Genomic DNA, 19,926 nt, shown 5'->3' with positions numbered 1-19,926 from the left:
ACTTTGGAAGCAGATGGAGGTTAAAAATTGCTCTTTCGTGACTTAGATGTATAAACTTATGTTCCTTGCATAAATTCACCAAATTTCATCTTTGAAAAAGAAAAGGAAAAACAATAATACCTCCCTAAAAGAATGTGATGAAGTTTAAAGGAGATAAAGAATATAAAATGACTATTGCAGAGTCTGACACACTGTAGGTATATAATATTTTTTTTCCCCTGTTCCCTTTCCCCAGCTAGCTACCTGGATGGCTCCCTCTCATGCTTAAGATATGGCATTAGGTTACTTGGATAGGTATGCTTGATCTAAAGCACACAGCAGGCAGTCTCATTTAATGTGTGTAAGCAAATTTAATGTGTAAGTGAATTCCAGAAAAGTTGTATGTAAATTAACTTCAGTAACTTGTGTCATCTTCAATACAAAGAGGAATTATTCATTCAGTAGATTAATTGGGCTAAATATCTTCATGAATCTCAAATACCTTTCACATATAACTTCTTGTTTGCCTCCATTCACTCAACTGTTCATTCAGCAAATATTTATTGGCCACCAGCTATGCACCAAGCATTATGCTGGATGCTAGAGGAGAATAAAAAGAATGGTAATTAAAGCAGCCACAGTTCTTGCTACCACAGAGTTATGTGTAGTGATAGAAACAGACATTAAACAAATGTCACAAAATTCTGGATCCAAAATAAGTGATGACACTTCAGTTATTCAGGAAGTGTAATATTCATGAGAATAGTTGTTTCTAAAACCCACTCAAATATCTACCCAAATATTATTCCATTCCATTTTTAATTGCTGCTATCCACTTCCAAAAAGCATTTAAATGATTTTCAGGAAGACAGCTGTGTCTCCTCCAATGAAGGAATGCTTTCAACCTATTATTTAGACACTTGAAAAAGTGTTTCTCTGGCATAAAAAGAATATTACTGTTATTGTGTGACTCAGTTATATACTACAAAATATAGATGATGAATCAAATATTTCCATTAAGGAGTCACTTAAAGGTAAAAATATATTCTAAACTTTGAATGCTAAACAGTAAATCACAGGGTGCCTCTTTCCCTATACTTTGTTTCTTCGTGATTGGAAGTTGGCAAGTAAAGAAAACAAATGCACCTGTTTTGATTTAGATGCTCCTTAGAAATTGCTTTCTTCCTTTTTTCTTACCTTCCTTCCTTCCAAGGGCTCACTTATTGGCGCCCTTATGGTTATAGATTAGTAGTATAAAAGAGTGATGTGATCTTTGTGATCTTTTCAGCACCCAAATTACTGCCAAGGCAGCCATTTTTACACTGAATGGAATCTTGCTCCTCGTGCTGAGTATTGCAAATAGCCTTCTGCTTATTCCTCTGTAGGCCTTGGAAGCAAAGTGAGCCATGTGTTTCCATTATGATGGCCTGACTCCGGAAAGAAATGTGCAAACAAGCCTGTATATTTTTACTGAGCTCTCAATTAGTTTAATTTAGAATCGAAATGTGCTTTCTAGCTGAGATGTCATAAAACTAAAGAGAAGCATGTGCAGGGCTATACAAGTGCAGCCCATGATTATATCTCATTGTGATCTTTGATGGTGCTGTCCAGAAGCAGCTTCAGAGAAGACATCTGAAACACTGAAAGTACTTAATTGGGATATAATTAAAGTGAAATATTTTTGTGTAATTTGCATTTCAACTTGTCATTTATGGTGATTAGCTTCACTAACTTTATGTACTGTAGCTAACCACTATTTAGAATTCTAAGAAAATTAGCGTTTACATATTAATAACCTATGATAATGCCTTAAGGGCATAAATTAATGAATTCTGGGCCCAGCATGCTCTATTCACTGTCTGATTGAGCCTTTTCAAATCTGAACATGAGGAACTTATCATTTTTAAAATCAAATAATTAGAGAAAGGGGAATTTATTGCTTGACTTTGTGAAGTTTTCAAATAAACTCTCAGTATTTTAAGAGAAATTATTTTTCAAAATTCAGAGGGTTGTAAGATTCATTTTAAAAGAAAAATACATAGCAGGATTCTGAAAATCGACAGGTAAAAATTAAGTAGATACAGAATAAAAGATAAATATTCAGGATTGTCCAAGACCAGAGGCTGTGCAGTGAGAGTTTTGGGAGAGGCTGTAAGACCTGAAATTAATTGTGTTTCACAGTCAATTCTAGGCTCTACATTGCCAGGTGCACTAACAACCTCATCACAGTCTAGCTAGCAAAAATTAAACGTATGAAAATGACAACATCCCCCTGATAAAAACATAAAATATAGAGGCATTTTATGTCAAGTGTAAAGGAGAATATCTTAACTGGGTTTAAATTGTGAAACAATTAATATATAACTATGATTATAACTGGTTTCCTCACAAGGGGTCATTACACTTCTTTGTTTTAATAGCTGCCAGTTTTCAAAAACTGAGTTTTAATTAAAAACTATTGGTGAGTTAATGCATGGTCAAAAGGGGAGGAAGATTCACTGCAGAAACAGAAACTTAACTGCCAGAGTCAACTAAGCAACCTGAAAGTAGGCTTCTGTGGCTTTCAGCCAGTCATTCCACACCCTTGCAGTCTCTCTTCCTTTCTTCTTTTGCCAGAAACCAAGATATCATTCATTCTGCAGATATTAATTGAGCACTTTCCATGTGCCAATTTTAGGGGCTGGGGATATGTCAGTGAACAATAGTCCAGTTACTTCTTCTTGTGCAATGTGTATTCTCCTAGATAAAAGACATAAATAAGCAATCAAATAAATAACATACTTTCAAATAGTGGTAAGAGCTATGAATAAAAAAGAAAATAAATATGCTAAGAAATGACTGGAGCTATGAGAGCCTCATAACAGAGAGGCGTCAGAGATGGTCACCCTGAGGAGTTGACAGTTTTGTTGAGAAAAGAATGATGAGAACTCCAGTGATGTGAAAGTCAAGTGAGAGCAGCTACTGCAAAGGCCCTGAAGTGAGAGGAAAAGATAAGTTTAAATAGAAGAAAAAGGAGAGTTTGGCTGTGGTTAGTGAGTGAGAAGTGCACCATTAGGTGAGTTTAGTAAAGGCAAAAGTCGTGTGACTTTTAGATTACATGGATATCATTCCAAATACAATGAGAAGCCACTGGAATTTTAAGTAAGGATAAGATGCAGTCTATTTACATTCTCTGTTCAGAGGAGAGTAATTAGGGAGGAAGAAAACTGGTAATAGGAAGAATAGTTGGGAGACTTGTAAGTGACTGGGCAAGAAAATGGCAGCAAAGTAGAGACAAAGGGAGTGAATGGATTTAGATGTAGTTTATATATTTTGGAGATAAAATAATCAAGATTTGCTCATGTGTTAGATGTGGAAATAAAAGGAAGATAAGAATCAAGAATATTTTCAGAGATAGCCATGCTTTCGGTTGGAATGGAAGAAAACAGAGAAAAGGTTTTGGGAGGAAAAATAAAGCGTTCTGTTTTAACCCAGCTAAGTTTTAGGTGCAGAATACACAACGAAAGAGTTGTGTCAGGCAAACTGATGATATTTGAGTCTGAAGCTCATAGGAAAGAGAAGGACAATAGGAAGATATTAACCATGGAAGCTTTGGAACATGGGTAATAGTTGAAGTTGTAAAAATAGATGAGACTAACTAAAGAAACATTGTAGAAGAAGTGCTATTCCAGTATTTAAAAATGGGTCAAATGATAATGCAAGAAAAGGAAATGCTGGATAAGCTATCAGGTAAGAGGAAACTCAGTAAAGTATGCTTGTTGGGGAAGCCAGGGGAGGAGTGTGTTCCAAGAAGGGAAGTGGCAAACTTCTAGACATCAACTCCTCATAGTTATCCCCTTTGGTCACCATCCTTACCTGTGCCTGAAGAGTCATACATTTCTAAATTGTGGCATCTCTCAATTCACAGTTTCAGATCTTGTCATCTGTCAATAGTCATTTAATCATTTGTTATGTTTAATTTTCTTTTTTGTATATGTTTAAGGTATATAACATGATTCTTTGATATACATAGTGAAATGGTTACTTATGGAACCAGGAATGGTGGTTACCAGGAACAGGACGAGGACAAAATAGGGAAAAGCAGGTCAAAGGGTACAAACTTGCAGTTATGTAGGATGACTAACTTGATATATGGCATGAGGACTATAGTTGATAATATTGTATTATATATTAAAAATATGCTGGTAGTAGATTTCAGGTGTTTTCATAATTTAAAAAATCATTCACGTTGCTTGTTTGGCTATTCATTTAGTAGGGTTTTGTGGGGCATTTATCATGTGGCAGTTAGTGTGTTACATGTGTTGTATTGAATATAGCTATAAATAAAATAAGCTTAGTTCCTTACCACAACAGAGTTTATAAACTACTTCATATATTCTTGGTTAGTTTTTTCTCTAGCCCTTTGAAGCAATTTGAAACTTTACTACTTTCAAATACCTTTTTCAAATCTCACTGATTTGCAACCTTCCCTTGTAAATCAGTGCAACTATAGAGCTATAAATCTCTATACATATCTTACTTAATCATTGATTATGAAATCTGTGGAATGACTTATCTCCCCACCCATGCATCTGCACATTCCATTCAAAGCCAATCTTATATCTGTCCTTGACCCCATGTATTCTGTCTTCCTGGAGCCTCATTTAATTAGTATTCCTTATCTCTTCTGTGTCCTATCTCTCTACGGAGTCCAATCCCTTAACTTGCAAACATGCTCAAATTTCTCCTATCAAATATGTTTACACACACACACACACACACACACACACACACACACATAATATATATATAGCCTCTCTTGATACCCTGTAAAGTCATATTCCTTTGAAGATACATTTAGCATTACATAATTACCAAAACCAACATTTTACTGGTATCTAACCCAGTCGTTACTGGAATGGTGAACCCGATAAATCAGTTTTTGTGTTCTGTCGCCCAGTCTGGAGTGCAGTGGCAAGATCTTGGCTCACAGCAACCTCCACCTCCCAGGTTCAAGCGATTTTCCTCTCTCATCCTCCTGAGTAGCTAATATGTGCTGGGATCACAGGTATCTGCTGCCATGTGTTGCTAATTTTTGTATTTTTAGTACAGATAGGTTTTCATCATGTTGGCCAGACTGGTTTTGAACTCCTGGTCTCATGTGATCCACGCGTCTCAGCCTACAAAAGATATGGGATTACAAGCATGACCCCTCAGATTTTTATGTTTTGTGTACCTAAACTGGCTACTCATGTAAGGCCTCCATTTTCTTATCACTATGCTTTTGTTCAAACAGTTGGTATGCATTTGTTTACCTAACATTTCTAGGTATCATTTATCCATGAAGTATTTTAAATATGATTTTATTCAAAAATAGAAGTACAGGCACTGAAATCCCAAGGTTTTTCTCTATTTTTTTTTCATTGTACTTTAGGTTCTGGGGTACATGTGCAGATCATGCAGGATTGTTGCATAGGTATACACATGGCAATCTGGTTCGCTTTCAGGGAGGTCATCTAGATGATTCAGCATATGCTTACACTACTTTAAAATAACCATTAAAATGTTAACAACAACTCTATAAAAGTCTCACAGACAACTCAGGGACCTCTAAAAATAAATCCTCAAATGCAAATCTGAAAAATCTTCCTCTATATTATGTAATATTTTTGAGCATTCATTTCTTAAAAAAATTCTACCTTTCTGATTTCATCTGCCAGGTCTCCTATTCTTCTGATAATATCTGCTATTGTTTTTAAATGAATTGTTTTCCACATTTATGTCATCATACATAAGTTTTTCACTGCATATTCTTCCTGTAGAATCTCATGTTGACTTTCACAACCATTTCTTTCAAAATCTACATATTTAACCAATGTCTTCTTGCTCCACTTCATATTTGTATATGATACTACCAGGTAACACCTGACACCTCAAACTCAACATGTCCAAAATGTAATCCTGTGTTTTCTATGTATTATAAAACTGTACTTCTCCCATAGTATCCAAGAAAAATATTTCCAAACTATCCAAGATATCACCCAAGGTGATATCACTGCTATCCATTCAGTCATTCAAGATACAAATAAAAAGTCATCTTTCAGTCTTCCCTCTTTCTCCTCCCTCTTCTTCATCTCCCTCATTCCATAATTTATTAGATTCTGTCTATTTATCTTTTAAATGCTTCCCAAATGTGATCTCTACATTGTATGCCCACCACATCTTCTTTAGTTTACTCTTTCTTTGCCTACTACAATAGCCTGCTTGTTGGTTTGTATGTCTTTTTCAGCCTAATCTCCACAGACAGGTAGGATTTCCTCCAGTCAGCCTTCCCTCCACTCCACCCTCTGAGAAATACTCATTTCCTGTGCTTCCCAGTTCCCTCTGAATGTCTGTTATTATATTCACCATGTTGAATTATCAGTTTATAGCCCTGTCTTATCCAATAGACTGTGAAATTCATCTTAGTGAGAATACTATTTTGTATTTTCTTTGAAGTGTTTAACACAGCGACTGAAATAAACTAGGAAGTATATAAACATATTTGAATAAAAGAATTAGTGGTAGTGTTAAATCCACCTTTTTAATTTTTTTTGCAGTGCATACTTTCTACTAAAGAAGGAGAAAACACTAATAAGCATATTTTTGATACAACCTTAAACAGTTTGCCCCAAACCAAGAAACAGTTATATTCTTGTTGAAAAATTCATAGATTAGTTATCCGAGTTCAGATATTTACAAGGCTGGGCATTTAACATACATACTTGAAGTGTCGTAGTAGAGGTAATAAGGAATGGTAAGGCTTGCAGTTTGTTGAGGAATACATACGTCACCTCAAAGCCTCATATGCAATTAGGGAAAAAATGTGGCCGTCAAATAAAGCTCATCTTCTCTATATCCATGGCTTCAGGTTGGTGAACACTGCTGCAAGATGTACTATAAAAACCTATAGCTTCTGTTACCTTAGCTCAGAAAATGATGACACTTAGACAAATGTACCCTATACATCACATACAAATTTGACAATATTAAGGAAATTCAATGAGTTTCAGCAGCTTTTTCTTTTTTGTTCTACTCTCTTCCCATTTCCTGGGTCCAATGTAACCATATGTTATATGTCACACTGTTAATTTATGGACAATTTTCTAATAGTGCTTCTAGTTTTTATTGATCCCTTCATAATGACATTTTCCAGATGCAGGTTCCAATCTTGTTTCTGTTGCTATGGATACAGTACATTTCAAAGGGAATAAGTAAACCTTTTAATACATGAAAAACTTTCTTAAGTCCTATCCTCTAGTTGACTAAATAAGAAGAAAATACAAACTCGGAAGAGAGACTTTTAAAATGTTAGATAAATTTCTGTAACCTCTCTTTTCTGGTACTAATAACTAACTTTTTCTTCCAAAATGTGAATAATAGTAAAAATGAAATAATAATAATCATAATAATAAATGAGGTTATATATGTTAAAGTTCATTACAAAGTTCTTTATGAAACATCATATAAAGTAATATGTTTGTTTGTATCATTGTTTGTGTTTAAATCTTCTGTCTACCTATCCTAACCCTTCTTGGTAGCAACAAGAGCTAGGAAGATTATTACTCAAGGCAGCAGGCTTTTACACAGCTAACAACTTGAGCCAGTTTGCCAAATTGGAGCAGGAGAATGTGTTTAGTTCTTGAATTTCCATCTCTGTAATAATGGCTACCTTGAGAAGAGGTAAAGTAGCAGATAAACACAAAACATCTACCACATTGGCACCGACTAATCCAAAAGAAGAAGAAACACAGAAATGCAGTTCTAAGCCAAAATACCCAGCACAATGCCATTAATTCACAATCCTCATAAGCCTACCTCTATGTGTTGTACAAATTTGTCTCAAATACCTTCTTCATTTTATCTGTAAAATATAGTTTCTATCTAGTTCACATATTATTCTAGTTACGATTTACATTACTCGTACTAGTAAAATATCACTAATATGAGGAGGACTTTCATAATCATAGCCGTCAGAAACGGGACCTGTGGAACCCAGCCTACATTGAGACTTTTGTCCTGCTCAACCTGGTTTTAACCTTGTTCTTAGCTTATCTCACTGATGTGCTTAAGAATGTAAACATTTTGTAGCTTCTTCTTTATTAGCTTGCCTGCTTCTCCTCCATGTTCTGCTGACTATTATTTTTCCTGTGGATGTACTGACTCAACATATCCTATTTCTGTTAACTAAAATTAATATATTTCCCTCTTCTAAAATTAGTAGAGATTTTTTTATTAATACTACTCAAAAATTATTGCTATAAGTATATTTTCATAAACATTTATGTGATATGTTTGCTACATGTCATGTCTAATAATAATTACATATATATATGTGGGCATGCATTTGTGTGTGTGTGTGTGTGTGTATAGTAGGTAGGAAAAAGATAAGTAATTGTATTACAATATTATTACAATATCCTAGTAATGAAGTAATAAATATTCTGAGAGAATTATAACATATGAGATCATATAAATGATATTATTCCTAAAACTACTGTTGTTATTTTTTTTATTTACTTGTTCATTCAGAAAATATAGCCCTTGGGAATGTAAGATAAGAATTTCAAGAAAATCATGGCTATTGTTAGAGACAGATAACATAAAAAATAATTATAACAACTACTGTTATGAAAATTCGGGTTTTTTTTTTTTTTTAGGAATGCACAGAGTATTATGACAAAAAAGAGGAAAGATTGTTAATTCAGTTTAAAGGAATCAGGGAAAGTTTGCTGAAAATGAAATCTCTGCACAATCAGGATTGACAAGTCACAGAAAAGCTAAAATATTTTAAGGATTATGCCAAACATAAAGTTGGATAAATTCTGACCTTAGAACAAAGGCAGCAAAGACCTAAGTTCATTAGATTACAGATTCTATAACATGAGCATAATTATTAAGAACAGTTAGAAGTATTAGGTTTTTATAATTGATAATCTTTTCAAATGCATAGTGAGTCTACAGGAAAGTATGGTCAGGAATAATCAATATTGTGAAAAGGGCCATACTTTCCAAAGTAGTTTATAGATTCAGTACTATCCCCATCAAGCTACCAATGACCTTCTTCTTAGAATTGGAATAAAACACCTTAAACTTCATATGGAACCAAAAAAGAGCCCACATACCCAAGACAATCCAAGCAAAAAAAAACTCAAGCAAACAAAGCTGGAGACATCGCACTACCTGGCTTCAAGCAATATTACAAGGCTACTGTAACCAAAACAGCATGGTACTGATACCAAAACAGACATATGGAGCAATGGAACAGAACAGAGGACTCAGAAAGAACACCACACAACTACAATCATCTGATCTTTGACAAATCTGAGAAAAGCATGCAATGGGGAAAGGATTCCCTATTTAATAAATAGTGTTGGGAAAACAGGCTAGCTATATGCAGAAAGCTGAAACTGGATCCCTTCTTTACACCTTATACAAAAATTAAGTCTAGATGGATTAAAATTTAAACATGAGACTTAAGACCATAAAAACTCTATAAGAAAATCGAGGCAATACCATTCAGGACATAGGCATGGGCAAGGACTTCATGACCAAAACACCAAAAGCAATGGCAACAAAAGCCAAAACAGACAAATGGGATCTGATTAAACTTAACAACTTCTGCAAAGCAAAAGAAAGTATCATCAGAGTGAACCAGCAACCAAAAGAATAGGAAAAATTTTTGCAATCTACCCATCTGACAAAGGGCTAATATCCAGAATCTACAGAGAACTTAATTTTACAAGAAGAAAACAACCCCATCAAAAAGTGGGCAAAGGATATGAACAGACGCTTTTCAAAAGAAGACATTTATGCAGCCAAAAAACATATGAAGAAAAGCTCATCATCAGTGGTCATTAGAGAAATACAAATCAAAACCACACTGAGATATCACCTCACGCAAGTAAGAATGGCGATTATTAAAAAATCAGGAGACAACAGATACTGGAAAGGATGTGGAGAAATAGTAATGCTTTTACACTGTTGGTGGGAGTGTAAATTAGTTCAACCATTGTGGAATACAGTGTGGTAATTCCTCAAGGATCTAGAAATAGAAATGCCATTTGATTCAGCAATCTCATTACTGGGTATATACCCAAAGGATTATAAATCATTCTATTATAAAGACTCATGCACACATATGTTTATTGCCGCACTGTTCACAATAGCAAGGACTTGGAACCAACCAAAATGCCCATCAATGATTGAATGGATAAAGAAAATGTGGCACATAGACATGATGGAATACTATACAGCCGTAAAAAAGGATGAGTTCACGTCCTTTGCAGAGACATGGATGAAACTGGAAACCATCATTCTCAGCAAACGGACACAAGAACAGAAACAAACACCACATGTTCTCACTCATAGGCAGGTGTTGAACAATGAGAACACAGGGACACAGGGAGAGGAACATCACACACCAGGGCCTGGGAGGTGGGGGGCTGGGGAAGAATAGCAGGGGGTGGAGGGATTATGGAGGGATAACATTAAGAGAAACACCTAATGTACATGATAGGGCCAAACCACCACCATGGCATGTATATACCTATGTCACAAGCCTGCACAATCTGCACATGTACCCCAGAACTTAAAGTATAATAAATAATTTTTTTAAAAAAAAGAAAATATAAAAGGGACAGAACTAGAAAACAGAAAAATTTAAACAAGAGGAGCAGATACTGTAGTTTCCCTTGGAGAGATTTAAATGGGAAAATGATTCACAAGGCCTTGAACCAACAAATGGCAAAAAGCTGGAAATGAGATCACCATAAAAACAAGGATTTGTAAAGGCTACAACATCAGTGAGAAAGTAGATGTAGCAAAACAAAAAACAAATCGGTTCCCTGGCTCAAAGAGAAATCCTAGAAGCTTCCTGTCTTCCCTTGAGTTCTGCATAAAAAATAATAGACTCCCATGAGAATTTTTACATTTTTGCCTGCTCTCATGTGAACTTTCTGTTTAAATTTACACTATCATCAATTTCTAGGAACTCATAAACTAAGAAATTCACAGACACATGTACACACAAACACACACACATCACTTACAAAGACATATTAGAATGGGATAAGTAAATGCAAAATCACTTTGGAGAAATTTTTCTCTGAAACAGCCTTCTTAAATTCTCACAGAGAACTTTGCTGAAAATTATTTCACAATTCAAAATTATAAAACAAATATGTTGACAATCCACTTTAAAAACAAATTAAAATACAAAATAGTATCAAATTACCAAGGATTTTAGGCAATAGATATATTTGATAGAGGAAATGAAATGTTTAAAATGACTAAACACATGTGGAACTATAATACCAGACAACAGTAACATGTATGACAGGAGGGCAATGTCTAATGTTAAAATGCTTAAATGTCTGTGTATTATTCAGATGGAGTATGGAGATATTTACTAATGTTATAATTTTATGTCAAGTATGAATATATAAAACGACAGCAACAACTAAAAGAATAAATGTAGAATATAGGAAATTAATAAAAGTTGACAAACCCAATAGATAGTGTACTTTTGGGAGAGATGTATATTAGTCTAAACTTGTGGGGAGAAATTTAGTGATACTGATCAAAACCAAAAAGATTCATGCACCTTATTTTATAATTTCACTTCTAGCAATATATCCCAATGATTAGCCAGATATACATGAAATGGTTGTCATAAGGGCATGTTATCACTACCAAAAATTAAAATCAACCAAAAATGCTCAATATTAAGCTCAACCAAAATGCTCGTTATTAAGAAATTTAAAAAAATTAATTTTGGCACATACCTCAATATTTATTAATAAACATGTCTATAAAATATTTATTGAATGCTTACTATGGGTAGGCACACTCCTAAGTACTGTACACATATATTTTACCTGTTAGTTATTATTGCATAGCAAGCCATCTCAAACTGAATAACTTAAAATAACAATGATTTCTTCTGCTCATGATTTTACATTTGAGATAAGGCTTAATCTCTACTTCAAACAACATTGCCTGGAGCAGTTTAACTGAGGACATTTCTAAGATTATTTATTCCTTGTGCTGTTAAGTTTGTTCTGGCAGTCAGCTTGGAACTTAGATATGGCTGAGGTATTGATTCCTTTCTATGTGGGCCTCATTATATCACCTGGGCTTCCTTGCAGCATAGTGGTTAAGTAAAAGATGTTTGTATATCACCGTAGAATGAGAATGATGTTCTCAGAAGTCACATAGAATCACTTTTGTGATACTTTGATAGTCAAGGCAGTCTCAAAGTCCAACCTGGGTTCAAATGACAGGAAAGACTCCAATTCTGAATAGGGAAGTAACAAAGTTCTAGAAGATAATGTGAAAAAGGAAGAAAACCATTGCAACCATTTCTCAGAAAATTCACTGAGGCACAGAAGTGACAAAAGACAATTAGGTACATAGATCTGGAGTTCAAGAGAAAGATTTGAAGTGGGTGGTACAGTTTGGGTGTCATGAGAACATAGATGGTAATTAAAGCCTCAGAATTAGATGATTTTTACTTAGGAAATGTATTTAGAAAAGGCAAATAGAGAAAGAATTTTAAGGTGCACCAACTTTAACGGAGCAGAATAAAAGGAGTGTCCAAAGACACTAAGGAATGCCCAGACAGAACAGAGAGAGAGCATAGTTATGGTGTTAGGAATGCAAAGCAAAGAAGCATTTGAAAGAAGTATCCAAATGTGTCAAGCATACCAGGGACTTCCAGTAAGGTAAGAGCTAAACGCTAAGATTTGGGATGTAGTTCATCACTACCAAAGTTGAAGAGACTAGTTTTGATGGTTGGAAAATGCAGAAGCCAGATGAGTTGAAAAGAGTGTGAACAGAAGATTCCTTCAACTATATGGCTGTGAAAGAGCAGAGAGATAGAAAGCATGAGGTCAGGAAAGTCCTTTGCTTTATGAAAGAAAAGACTTGAACTTGTTTAAAAGCAGTTAGAGGAACTCCTTAAGAGGTGGAAAGCTGAAGACACAGGAGAAAGAGAAAGGCCATAGATGGAAGAAAGAACTGTGCTCTTTCTCACCATGCTGCAATTGTCAGTAAAATTCAGCACATCTCTTGGATTGATGTCCCACAACTTGAGAAACACTGAGCTAAGGTCATGTCCTTTGATTTGTATGTGATATACAACTACAAATCATCACAAATTATATAATAATTTGACTTAGCTTGCCATCTGGATTGTGGCATCTGGAATGAAATTGGGAATGTACTTGATGAGAAGACATATTTTATTAGTTGACACAATCAGGTAAAAAATGGAGGAATATCATGTGTTTATTTTATGTCTTTATAGAATACATGATCCAAGTGATCTCATTACTGAAACAGAACACAGAACATGCACTTAAAATTACGTCTTAATTATTTCATTTAAAGCCTCATTCTGATTAGAGTTTGTATCTCAAAATATAGATCAATCTAATATCATTGCATGTATTTACTGGCTAAGCATTAATTCTTATTTATTTTGCCATTTTATGAAGAAATAAAAATTTACATTTTCCCTTTTATGTATTCTGAACACGTTCACATTCAGCTTAGTTTACTTTCATTAATTTATGTTTGAATTTATTTATATAATCTAAGAAGTTTCATCATTTGAATAATTATTTATATGCTAAGCAACAATAGATAAGATTCAGCCAAGCAAAATTTTGATTCAAGACTGTTTCCAAAGCTAGATTATAATACTATATATAGAAATAACTATATTTTAAAATCTGAATCTATTGAACCAAATAAAATATACTGTCAAGGTATCATACCAATATAATAACATTGAATATTTGACTGAAAATCTATGCTCATACATACAACACCCAATAACTCTCAACTGCCAAGCCTATTATCTAGATAAAATAGAAAATATAAATGTTAAAGAATAAGACTACAGCTATAAATTCACAAAGGGAAAGTAAAATGTGAGTGACAGAATACATCAGAAGCAAATTTATTAGCCTGAGACTATAGTTTCGAAGTTATATATGAATAGAGGAAGAATGACAGACAACTATGAAAAGGAGAATAAATATGTCTGATGATGCAAATAAATATGAAAGCAGAGAAAAGACAATACAATATCAGAAAATATTGTTTCTTGAGGTCCAGTAGAATAAATTAAAATATTAAATAGTATTGTGAGTACTAGAATAGTGAAAAATCGTAATTATTACATTGAAAACAATATAATAGAAATAAAGAATAGATGGGCTTTATGCATAGTACAATTGTTTTTGATCATTAGCAGTATAATAATCTTTGCACATAAAATTGTATACATTTAATTGCTCAATATTTAAAATAGGTGAAAGCAGAGGTGCTCTTGGATTTTTGTGAGGGTAGGAGGGAGGGCTACCAAGAAAAGGGGTCTAGCATTGCCCACCCAATGCTATCTCATCAAAAGTTTTCATACAAAGCTACATGAGTACTTCTAGGGAATTTATGGGGTTACTAGAAAAACACAATTCAGAAGCCAAAGCTGGAAAATAGTATGGTTTTAAAGCATACTTTAAAAGATTATGTAAATATTCACTATATGCACAAGTAAGTGCATGGCTGGTAAATCATGTTTGTTTACATTTTCTAGACAAGCATTAAAATTTGTTTTTAGTTTCAGCACCAAACTAAAAAGCCAGTATCTTAGATTTGAATTCTACAGCTCAATTTATTTTTTTCCTTAAAGTAAAACAAAAATTAATTGACCTAAATTATTTGTCATGTAAAGCTTGAGAGCTGGCCCTCAGTTTTTAAGAAAATCGGTAGAACAAAAAATGTGTGCCGAGTGCTGTGGCTCACACTTATAATCTCAGCATTTTGGTAGGCTGAGGCAGGTGGATCACAAGGTCAGGAATTAGAGAACAGTCTGGCCAACATAGTGAAACCCTGTCTCTGATAAAAATACAAAAAATTAGCTGGGTGTGGTAGTGTGTGCCTGTAATCGCAGCTACTCAGGAGGCTCTGGCAGGAGAATCGCCTGAACTCGGGAGGTGGAGGTTGCGGTGAGCCGAGGTCATGCCATTGCACTCTAGCCTGGGCAACATTGCCAGACTCTGACTCAAAGGAAAAAAAAAAAAGAAAGAAAGAAAAATGAAAACATGAAGGAGCTAAGTAACTCCAGGTTCTACTGGTGTTAAATGTGCACCACTTAAATACTTGCATCCAAAGCCTTGGTGGAACACTTACTGATTAGGGTCTGATAGCAACTTGATTTATTACATCACTTAAGTAATAAGAATTGAGTTAAACTTAAGATGCCCAAAGGTTAAATTAGAATGTTCCTTATGTCTTGCAAGAAAATTACAGCCAGTCACACTGTCAGAACAAGCCTTCGATATTGGTCAGTCTTCTCGTAGAATCAAATTCTAGTTCCTGGGTGAGCATAGAATTTGTTGATGGTTCTTCTTTGACAGAATTCCTTTATAAACCCTAATATAATATCTATCAAAATAAATGGTATTTCCATTTAAAATTTGAATACTTCCTTTCTTGGTTTTGAATCAACTGTAGTATTTTATTCACTAAGCCTTTGACTGTCTTATTAAAATGTAAAATTTTGAGGCCGGGCGCGGTGGCTCAAGCCTGTAATCCCAGCACTTTGGGAGGCCGAGGCAGGTGGATCACGAGGTCAAGAGATCGAGACCATCCTGGTCAACATGGTGAAACCCCGTCTCCACTAAAAATACAAAAAATTAGCTGGGCATGGTGGTGCATGCCTGTAATCCCAGCTACTCAGGAGGCTGAGGCAGGAGAATTGCCTGAACCCAGGAGGCGGAGGTTGCGGTGAGCCGAGATCGCGCCATTGCACTCCAGCCTGGGTAACATGAGTGAAACTCCATCTCAAAAAAAAAAAAAAATGTAAAATTTTTTAATTACGTAAGTGCATATAGAAAATCTGTGTTAAAATCTGCCACTTACTAATCACCTCCTGTGTCCTCATCCACAGCACTTTTACATAATCTCATTTAATTCTTGCCATATTATATGTTCATAGCTAATACAAGTAAAATTAGTAAGTGAAATCAGAAAACATAAAAATTTTATAGACCTAAACACTTCTCAAGCTAGCTACATAAGCCAAGAAGACATAGAACTGTTAGCCATACATCATAAACTATAAGAATTTGGAATTCAAACAGACTTTCTTTATGGTATAAGCAAAGAAAATGTCTCCTTTGTAGGTTTCTGTCCCTTAAAACATAAATTAGAAAAAGTCACTCCAGTTTGGACCATAAATTAGTTCTGTCAAAAAAGTGATAAAAACATGATTAGAAATGAATTTTGAGAAGAATCTTTTTCTATTTATACTGTTGCCTCATGGCTTTAGTAGCAACTGGAAGCATGAGCCAAGAAAGGCAAGGTGAGGCTGTGTACCTGTTTCCCTTGGTCCTCTTACTTTATTTGCCTTTGTTCTGTTGAGTTTTGGAATTGCTATGTCTTTACTTTCGATTCACCTAGAACATGTGCAGCTGGCCCCAATGCACTAAGCCTCTCAAATATGCCAAAAATGACTTTCTAGCCTCCTAGAATCTGTTTTCAAACATGATTCAGGGAGACTCTAAGATTGTAATTAAAATAAAATTGCCAGAGCAAGCAAACAAACAAAAAGTAACAATTTAGGCAGAGTGAAAAATATAGTCCAATTCAAGAACAGAAAATATATGCTTATAGTTTAGGCAGGAGGGCAAACAAGGTATTATAAATGTTCCTTCAATTAATACTCAAAAATTTCAAACATACATTGTTATATTTTTGCATGTAAGAAGAAAATACAGAAAACAATTTTGGATTTGTCACACCTAAAGTTCTCTAGCATAGGATTTGCCACATTATCACAGAAGGCCATTATTATTTTATTTTAGTCAAATTTCCCTTTAATGGAATCAGCTTCTTAATGCAGAATTTTAATTCAGATCAGCTTCACTCAATACAGGGCTTTGAGTACAAACACAAGAATTCATTAATCAATTGTGCAATTATTTGCACACTTCGCTTTTTCTCATCTTATATTCCTGACAGAGCTAATGATTCAGTGATGTTTATTTTTTTAATTTTCTAGAATGTAGACTTTAAAGTCAACAATTTTAGTGTGCTAATAGTTTGTGGTGTTTTCTTCTTGTTGTTTCAGTCTGTTCCCAGTATTCTAGAGGAGTATTTGCCATTTTTGGACTCTATGATAAGAGGTCGGTACATACCTTGACCTCATTCTGCAGCGCCTTACATATCTCCCTCATCACACCAAGTTTTCCTACTGAGGGGGAGAGCCAGTTTGTTCTGCAACTAAGACCTTCATTACGAGGAGCACTCTTGAGTCTCTTGGATCATTACGAATGGAACTGTTTCGTCTTCCTATATGACACAGACAGGGGTGAGTCCAGTTTCTTTATCTCCATCAGCAAAACTCTAATTTTCAATGTGAAATGACCTTATATGACTTGGGATTTTTAACAAATTGTTTTGATCTCTAATCTAAAATCAGAAAGTTGTTGGTGTGTATTTTTATCTTGATTCTGGGAAAAAATTTCTAGTTAAACAAGCTTCAGATTGACAAGGTTACTCATGGACAAACCATGCTCTGTAACTTCACTGAAGTTAACTATGTGAATAAGAAAAACAAACCAAAGTGTTTTTCCTGCTCTCACACAACAATCAACAAAGAATATTTCTTGACCTCTGATCACCAGCATGTGTGGAAGTTATTCCCATACTCTAGCTAAGTGACCCTCCAGCAGACCCTCCAGAGCACACCTCTACTTCCATTCAATTCTGACATTGTCTGTCTGGAGTTATTTAGCATCAGATCCCACAGGTTGAAGGCTCAGTCCCCCACAAGACTGCACTTTACTTCGGAAGCCAACTAGCTAGAAATTGGGGCTGCTGTGACCCTTCTCCTTGGGTTCAATTGATTTTCAAGCAAAGATCTCAGTGCTTTGGAAAAATGCTTTACTTTCATTTCCTCCTTTATATAAAGAATATTACAGAGGATACAGATGAACAGACAAATGGAAGAAATGGATGGGGAGAGGTGAGGGAAAGGAGTGTGGGGCTTCCATGACCTTCCCAGGTGAGCCACCCTCCAGGAATCTCCTCATGTTCAGCTATCTGGAAACCCTCCTACCTTTGTCCTTTCGATTTTTATGAAAACTACATTGTGTAGGCATAACTGATTATATCATTGGCCATTGACCAACTTAACTTTCATGTCTCTCTTTCTTCCCCAGACGTTGGTGTATGGGGCTGAAAGTCCCAACCATCTGATCTTGCCTTTGTCTTTTGGTAACAAGCTCCCATCTTGGAGCTACCTTAGGGCCCCCAAACCACCAGCTATCTCATTAGCATACTAGAGATAATCCTCTATCCCTAGAAATTCCAGGGGTTTTAGTAACTGTAAATCCAGAAACAGAGAGAAAGATCAAATACATATTTCACAATTTCACAATAACTACTTTAAAAAAATTTCTGTGATGATATTTTCAGGTACAGTTATAACATAAATATGTTACTTTGCTTCAGAGGCAAATGAGTTAATGTTTTGGAACATATTAAAATTACTGGGCCATAATGTTGTGTTTGAAATACAAAGCTCTAAGTGAATAATTGAAGGGCCATGACAATGATGATAGAAGTTTGTCAATAAGACTACATTTGCTGGCAACCTTTCACTTTTCCAGTTTTGAAAGATTAATAAGTGATCCCTTGTGTGTGGGAGAGACAAGGTGAATAATTCACATATTGCATTGTTAGCAATCCGTACATTTCGTTCAGTGGTTGATATAGCTTTATCTTTCAGCTGGAGGAACAACTTAAGGAATTATCATGCATGTTTTCCAATGCTGTTTTTTATTTAGTGACTAGAATCATAGCAACATACTATATTTAAAAAATAAACGTTAAGGGACCATCTGTGGGTTCTGTCTTCAGTCCTTTTTTTCTTAAGGTTTAAGAGCCATGAGAAGATAGGAAGTTAAAATAAAGGTTGTAATAGGCAGTATTTTAAGAATATTCTTGAATGGAATTCTATCTATAAAATGAGTAAGGGTGATAAATAGCCTTTTCTATCTATGAAGTAAGTATAATAAATATCCTTAAATCTTTTCAAAAGATTTGTTTCAAACGTTTGAAGAAGATATAATACACCTTCCAGAATCCAAAGTATAACTTCCTGTATTCATAGATGAAAACCCATGAAATGAATTCATCTTTATCACTAGAATTTACATTTTTAATTCAGTGCAAACAGTGTCATTAAAGATGTCACACCAATGGTGTTTCTAGTACATAATTTCTATTGGTATTCTTAGTAAATTCTCCTTTCAGAAATAAGCTCAGCAAATTCAGTATCATCATCATATTTTCTATAAGCTTGCAGCATACTTTAATTCTCATTTGGAAATACCAGAATCTACTTATATTGCCTACTATTATTTGTTATTAGCTAACAATCTAAAGCATCCTAGGGGATAAATTACATGTTAGAGAAAACATCACTCTATTCATTTCTAACTGTTGGAAAAATCCTTAAGCAAGAGGACACTGAATGTTGAGTCATACTGTCAATAAATATATATCAGGATATAGAAGAGATGGTGCTGCCTGTGGTTCATTATAACATAGCCCAGTTCTCCACCCTCAGCAGAGATGCTTATTTTATGACTTATTCTCATGGAAATACCAGTGGGAGCTGTGTCTCACTTTTTCTTTATGTCCCTGTATAAATCCATTTCTTGCAAGGAGAGTGTTGTAGGTATAATTCATGCATTGGTGGGGACACAGAACAGGGATTAAAGTGGCACTTGGCTTTTGTATCCATTTATACTTCCCAAGGTCCCTGCTCCTGTATAACAAGTCAGATGCTCCAAACTTGAGTCATTCCCATTACTTCCTACCAAGAGAGCTCTCTGCTATAAGCAGAAATAT

The 19,926-nt window shown here is 34.8% G+C and overlaps 1 protein-coding gene across 10 annotated transcripts in view; it reads left to right on the top strand.

Annotated features, from left to right (window-relative positions):
* Positions 1-19,926, top strand: part of GRIA4 (glutamate ionotropic receptor AMPA type subunit 4) — a 382,079-nt gene that overhangs the window by 134,683 nt on the left and 227,470 nt on the right. For all 10 annotated transcript variants that reach the window (XR_004270967.1, XR_004270968.1, XM_032285714.1 and 7 more), the window contains one exon: positions 17,138-17,377. Coding sequence is in view for 8 of the 10 variants with exons in the window: in XM_032285714.1 (XP_032141605.1) it covers positions 17,138-17,377 (240 nt within the window). In the remaining 2 variants the exon portion in view is untranslated. The remainder of the gene's footprint in view (positions 1-17,137; positions 17,378-19,926) is intronic.

Source organism: Sapajus apella, unplaced genomic scaffold (assembly GCF_009761245.1).
Source record: "Sapajus apella isolate SASKATOON/1434 unplaced genomic scaffold, GSC_monkey_1.0 scaffold16, whole genome shotgun sequence".
Lineage (NCBI taxonomy): Eukaryota > Metazoa > Chordata > Mammalia > Primates > Cebidae > Sapajus > Sapajus apella.
The sequence above is the reverse complement of the archived record's forward strand: the minus strand, read 5'-3'. Positions and strand labels throughout refer to the sequence as shown.